The 7,453-nt window shown below is 40.2% G+C and overlaps 1 protein-coding gene across 1 annotated transcript; it reads right to left on the reverse strand.

Annotated features, from left to right (window-relative positions):
• Positions 1-5,858: 5,858 nt before the first annotated feature.
• LOC131857536 (secreted RxLR effector protein 161-like) lies at positions 5,859-6,395 on the reverse strand. The gene has a single exon (XM_059210202.1). It carries the CDS (start codon positions 6,393-6,395, stop codon positions 5,859-5,861), a length of 537 nt encoding a protein of 178 aa, XP_059066185.1.
• Positions 6,396-7,453: the final 1,058 nt, after the last annotated feature.

Genomic DNA, 7,453 nt, shown 5'->3' on the forward strand with positions numbered 1-7,453 from the left:
TAGAGGAGAAAAGAGTCAATGTGGCCAAGTCAAGATTGAGAGGGTCAACATTGGTTTGGTGGAACATGATGCAAGAAGAAAGGGTACAAGAAGGTAAGAAGAAGATAACTTCATGGGAGCGTATGAAGATAATGCTTAAGGCTCAATTCCTACTAGGGGATTATGAAGTTCAAATCCACAAGACCCTGCAAAATCTGAAACAAAGGGAGCTAGATGTCAATGCATACACTGAGAAATTCCACAAACTCAGTTTGAGGGCTAGGAAGCATGAGAATGAAGTGGAGAAATTGGCCAAGTACATGAATGGCCTTAGACAAAACATACAAGATGAGATAAGTATCCTCACACTAGACACTGTTCATAAGTGTTTTCAGTTGGCATTAAGGGCAGAGGAGAAGATCAAGAGGAGAAGTGAGCAAAATCAGAAACATAGAGGTGGTAAAAATTTCAGAGGTAGAGGAACCTTTGGTAGAGGGCAGAATACATCAAGAAATGAAGAGCAACAAAGCCAAGAAGGTAGTGGGGATTCACAAAGAGGAACATTTAGAGGATCCTTTAGAGTAAGAAGCAATTTTAGGGGCTGGTTTGGAAGCTCAGGAAGAGGAAATACAATCTTCACCGATAGGTTCTATCACTGCAATCAAGTTGGACATACCATGAGTAGGTGCCCAGGAAAAGCCTCAAGTTCAACAAGATCATACATGGGTGAAAGAAGGACTCAATTGGTGCAAGAGGAGGACACTCAAAGTGAGACCTCTCCAATTAGAAAGGTAGGACCAGTGACAGATGGAGAAAAATTAATGATGAGAAGAACAATGCTCAAGATACCCCAAGCTCAAGAGCCACCACATAGGAAAAGTTTGTAAGGTGATTGTGGATTCAAGTTCCATTGAGAACATTGTCTCAGTTGAAATGGTGGATACACTCAAACTGAAAAGATTGCCTCACCTCACTCCTTACAAGGTATCATGGCTCAACCGGGGTCAACATGTCTTAGTTGATGAACAAGCACGGGTGGACTTTGAAATTGGCGAGTATAAAGACAAACTACTATGTGACATATTGCCTATTGATGCTCGTCATTTGCTATTGGGCCATCCATGGCAATATGATGTGAGAGTCAGTCATGATGGAGAAAAGAATAGCTATCTCATCACCAAGAATGGAAAGAAATATCAGATGGAACCATTACCTGATCCAAAAGAGGAAAAGAAAATAGGATCAAGTGTGATGCTGATGAGAGGTAAAGAGTTTCTCACAATATTAAAGAAAGAAGGTCATTAGGGCCATGGTATAGTATTGAAGCCTAAAGATGAAGCTAAGACGGATCCATTGAGTGAAGTGCCTCAAGAAGTGCAAGGTTTACTAAAATAATATGCAAAAGTTGTAGGAGATGATATGCCTGATTCTTTGCCTCCAATGAGAGATGTGAATCATCAAATAGACTTGATACCAGGGGCAAATTTGCCTAACAAAACTGCTTATAAAATGACACCTAGTCAAAATGAAGAGATCGCCAAACAAGTGCAAGAACTCTTGGACAAGGGGTTTATTAAAAAGAGTTTGACTCCATGTGTTGTTCCTACTGTGTTAGTGCCTAAAAAAGGAGGAAAATGGAGAATGTGCAATGACTCAAGAGCAATCAATAAGATCACTATAAGGCACCGGTTTCCCATGCCAAGGATTGAGGACCTATTGGACAATCTAGGTGGAGCAAGCTACTTCACAAAGGTGGACTTGAAGTCTAGTTATCATCAGATAAGAATCAGAATTGGTGATGAATGGAAGATAACCTTTAGAACCAATGCAGGCCTATATGAGTGGTTGGTGATGCCATTTGGTCTCACCAATGCACCTAGTACCTTCCAAAGGCTCATGAATGAAGTCTTAGTTGAGTTTATTGGTAGATTTGTTATTGTGTATCTTGATGGCATTTTGATCTTCAGCAGGTCCAAGGAGGAACACCTTAAGCATGTGGAGATGGTCTTGAAGAAGTTGAAGGAGGCTCAACTCAAGATCAACCTAGAAAAATGTGATTTTTTGAAAACAGAGCTAGTTTACCTTGGTTTTGTTATTTCTCAAGGATGTTTAAAGATGGATCCAAGTAAGGTAGAAGCAATACTTAATTGGCCTACACCTAGGGGCATAAATGATGTTAGAAGTTTTCATGGAATGGCATCTTTTTATAGGAAGTTTGTGAGAAACTTTAGCCATGTTTGTGCTCCTATACTCAACACTATTAAAGGAGGTAAGTGTCACTTTAAGTGGACAAAGGAAGCCAATAAGGGGTTTGAAATGTTGAAAGCTAAGATAGCAGAGCTTCCAACCCTTAGATTGCCCGATTTCAATCAGTTGTTTACAATAGAATGTGATGCTAGCCAAAGGACAATAGGGGTAGTTTTAAGCCAAGTGGGTCATCCTATAGCCTTCTTCTCAGAGAAGTTAAATGAGGCTAAGCAAAGGTACTCCACATATGACTTGGAGTTGTATGCCATGGTGCAAGCATTGAAGAAGTGGCCTCATTAATTGCTGCCCAAAGAGTTTGTAGTTTTCACTGACAACCGTGCCCCTAGTTTCCTCAATGGGCAAGAGAAGTTGAACCAGAGACACCTAAAGTGGGTTGAATACTTACAATCCTACACCTTCACTATTAAGCACAAAAAAGGCACAACAAACAAGGTAGTTGATGCATTAAGTAAGAGAGTCATGACTATGCAGGAGATACAATTGCAAAGTGTGGATTTGAGTGAATTAAAAGACCTCTACAAGGGTGATAAGGATTTTGTAGAGATATATAGTGTTTGTTCTGATTTCTCTAACACCTCTCATGTCTCTTATTCAGAATATATGATACAAGAGGGTTTGATGTTCAAAGGACATCTTATTTGCATACCCCAATGTTCTATGAGACAAAACATTATTCAAGAAAAGCATCAAGGAGGTATTGGAGGTCATTTTGGCATAGATAAGACTTTGGAGTAGGTTGGTAGGTTTTACTATTGGCCCAAGTTGCAATCAGAAGTGAGAAGGTTTGTAGAGCAATGGACAATCTGCCAAAGAGAAAAAGGATCATCAAGTAATGCAGGTCTATATCAACCCTTGGTCATACCTCAAAGGCCTTAGGAATGTGTGAGCATGGATTTTGTGTTAGGCTTGCCAAGAACTCCAAGGGGATTTGATAGTGTGTATGTGGTGGTAGATAGGTTCAGCAAAATGGCACATTTCATACCTTGCAAGAGCACCAATGATGCCACCTAAATTGCAGGCCTCTTCTTCAAAGAGATAGTAAGAATTCATGGTCTTGCAATCAACATTGTTAGTGACAGAGATGTGAAGTTCCTAAGCCACTTTTGGAGGACACTTTGGAGAAAGTTGGGCATCAAGTTATTCTTTTCATCTGCCTATCATCCTCAATCAGATGGTCAGATGGAAGTTGTCAACATATCACTGGGTAACTTGCTAAGATGTCTTACAAAACAACATGGGCAGACTTGGGATTTAGTACTCAGTCAGGCAGAATATGCATACAATGACTCAGTGAACCGAAGCATAGGTAAAAGTCCCTTTGTTATAGTGTATGTATTTCATCCTAGGGGAAAATTAGAGCTCAGAGATCTTAGTTCTATGGCACCTATGAGTGCGCAAGGTGAGAACTTTGCAGAAGGTATTAAAGAAGTGCATGATAAGGTAAGGCAATCCTTACAACAAATATCCGAGCAGTATAAGGTGCATGCTGATAAAACAAGAAGGAATGTGCAATTTAAAGTTGGAGACTTAGTGTTAGCATACCTAAGGAAGGAGAGTCTTCCAAAAGGGCAGCCTATCAAGCTATTGATGAAGAAGATTGGACCTCTCAAGGTGGTGCTTAAATATGGACAAAATGCATATGAAGTTGAACTTCCTCCCACCTTGGGTATTTCTCCTATCTTTAATGTATGTGATCTCTATCCATACAAGAGAGAGTCACAAACAAATTAGTTGGACATATCATCACAGGTTAATGAAGATTGGGCGAAGGATTTGACACCAAGCCAACTGATCAAGTTGGAGAGTATCTTGGACACCAAGGTAGTAAAGAAGACAAGGAAATGAGTCTACAAGAATTATCTTGTCAAGTGGGAAGGGTTACCCGATTCAAATGCTATGTGGATGTCAGAACCATATATACTTTAACATGGAGTGGAGATTGCAGACCTCTTAACTCAAGGGACTTGAGTTCTTTGTCCCAGGGGAGTATGGTGCAGGGCACCTAACACTCCAAGCATGAAATTTTGTTTTCTTCTAAGTTTTGTGTGTTGTATTCTATAATGTAATAAGGGACCAACCATTTGGGACTCAGTAGAGCCATGGTTGAGTTGTCCAAGTTTTGATTGTGTCATTTGTGTTCAGGATGCTATCAACCTGAGAAGTTGAAATGCTAATGTAGATCATAAGAGTAGTACTCTAGATCATTGTTATCATGTAATAGGGGTCTATTGCATTGTGTTTAGGTCTTCGAGGATGCTTGAGGGCCTTCAAGAGCCTTGGAATGCACTAGAATGAAAAGTTGCATCTCATATGTCAAAAAAATGTAGACGTTGCTGAGCAACATTTGTAACTTTTTGCAAAATTTGCATTTTTGATGATTGGCGTTGCAAAGTTGGTTGAAACAACTAAACCATGCGAATATAAGCCAAAATATACTTCATTGTACAGGTTGGAGGATCTAGAATGCAAGAACAAGTTTTGTGTTTTCAAGAAATCTTGTTTTGTTCACCGTTTTGACAGTTTTCTTCATTTTTGTTGCTTTGGTATGGTCTAGTACGGACTTGACAGAAGGATCTCATTGCAGGGCATGAGAGTTTATTGAATTTAATTTCCAATAAGTTTGATTAGAAGGACTGATTGTCTTTATTTGTAGAGATATCATCCATTCTTTGTAACTAGGTGTAATACCCTTGCAAAGTAGGGTTTAAGAGTAAAATGGCTCTAACCTGAGCATCCATTGATGACACCTGTTGAAATCAAGTGGAATTATAGGTTAGGGTCTATAAATAATTTTAGAGTAGGTTTTTTGTTTTTGCAGGCCTTGGTGGAGGAGCTACAATGAAACCCTAGGTTCACTGCTGGGAGTTAATGAATTAGGACAACAAAAGATGTGCCCATTTTGAGCACGTGTGGATTGGTTGCAGGGAAATGAACCCATGGTTTGAAATCCCTATGAACACCCTTCAAGAATTCTCAATTTATTTGAGTAGGTGATTTGACTGGTGAATCTTTCCAAAGACATCTTTCCCAGTCACCCGGGTAGGCCTAAACCCTTGAAAATAGGGTAGTTTTGGTTCCCATAGTTGTACAAAAAAATCCAGATGCAATTCTTCGGTATTGTAAGAAACTCTGAAAAGGGTACTCAAATCTGCAATTTTTTTGTGGCCTTGTGTGGGAATTTTGTAAACTAATCCCTGCAAACAGGTATAGGAGGGCTAATTGAATTAGGCCTATTTGTAACCGGTAGAGTCAAACTGAGGTTGGAAAAGCTTGGCGATGGGACCAAAGGTGCTAAAACCCCTAAAATACTTCAAAGGAACTATCTAAATTCACATTGAACCCATTGTAGGAGTTGGTGTGTTGTGATCCTTGCAGGATTTGTTGGAGCCCTCAGAGTGGTGTGTAGAGATTGAGGTGGCAACCTCAATAGGAGGAGTTGATTGTCTAAGATTAGTGGCTATACCTTAGAGGAAAGCCAAAATGGATTAGACCTTGGTGGTTTAGACAAAAAAACCCCAATCAAGTGCCATTGGAAGGGCTTGAGGAGTTAGAGGGTTGAGTAATCCAAGAAACCAAGAAGGTGAATAGGAAAATCTCCCAGACTCTTTGCATCACTTATTCTTTATCAAAGCCTTCGTAAGGATGTCTGCTATTTGTTTGTCTGTAGGAATGTACTGGAGTTTCACTATCCCCTTCTCCACACAATCTCTGATGAAGTGGTACTTGATCTCAATGTGCTTTGACTTGTCATGAAACAATGGATTCTCAGAGAGTTTAATACAACTCTGATTATCATAATAAATGATGGCAGGATCTAGTTCCTGATCAAAGAGCCAAGCTAGAAGTTTCTGAAGCCAAATAGCCTCACATGTATCCATACTAGCTGCCATATACTCGGCCTCTGCAGAATTCAGTGCAACTAACTTCTGTTTCCTTCTGTACCAAGAGACTGCTCCTGATCCCAAATTGAAATTGTACCCTGAAGTGCTCTTCCTGTCAGCTATATTGCCTGCCCAATTTGCATGAATAAACCCCTTGATCTTCACTTCATCTTGCTGAACATACTTTAGCCCATAATTAATTGTGCCTTGGAGATACCTCAAAACAAGCTTTACAACTATCCAGTGCACACATTTAGGTTCCACCATAAACTGACTAAGTGAGTTCATTGAAAAACAAATGTCTGGCATAGTGTTGACCAGATACATGAGAGAGCCTATCAACTATCTGTATAAAGTTGGGTCCATTGCCTTTGATTTAGAAGCATCAATATTCTTCGAATTGGTCACAAGTGGTGTGGATATTGGCTTATAGTCCTCCATCCAGAATCACTTCAGGATATCAATTTTATACTTCCCCTGTCCAAGGAAGATCTCTCCCTCTTTTTTCCACAACTCCAATCCCAGAAAGTAGTGCATCAAAACCAAGTATTTCATCTCAAACTCTCTTGCAAGATCCCTCTTGCAATGTGTTATGAGCTCTTCTGACCCTATAAGAAACAAGTCATCAACATATAATACCAATATGAGAAGCTCTCCCTTCACTTGAACATAGTATAGGTTTGAATTAGCCTCACTCTTGGTGAAGCCCACACTCTGTAAGTAACCATCAATATGAGCATACCATGCTTTGGGAGCCTTCTTGACCCCATGCAGTGGTCTCTTCAACCTGCACACATGAGAATCCTTTCCATGCACTTCAAAACCCTTTGGTTGTTCTATGTAAATCTCTTCCTCAATCAGTCCATTAAGGAAAGTCATCTTCATATCCATTTGGTGAATCCTCCAACCCATCTGCGCTGCTACAGAAATGATAGCCCTTATGGATGAGTACCTATCTATTGGAGCAAAGGTCTCATCGTAGTCGATCCCCTCCTTCTGAGAAAACCCCTTAACCACAAATCAGGCTTTGAACTTTTCCACACTACCATCTGCAACATGCTTAATCTTGTACAACCATCTCGACCCTACCACTGACTTGTTCTCAGGTCATGGCACTACCTCCCACATGCTATTCTTAATGATAGAAGAATACTCTTCCACCATGGCATCCCTCCAAACCTGATGCTTGGATGCCTCCTGAAAGCTGGAAGGCTCCACCTCAATCAGTTCACTCATAAGTGCCATATAATCAGAAAAATGTTTGGGAGTCTTTCTCTATCCGCCTAGATCTTTAGGATCACCAACATACTCCTGAGCCTCTCTTA

The sequence above is a fragment of the Cryptomeria japonica genome, chromosome 8 (assembly GCF_030272615.1).
Source record: "Cryptomeria japonica chromosome 8, Sugi_1.0, whole genome shotgun sequence".
Taxonomy (NCBI): domain Eukaryota; kingdom Viridiplantae; phylum Streptophyta; class Pinopsida; order Cupressales; family Cupressaceae; genus Cryptomeria; species Cryptomeria japonica.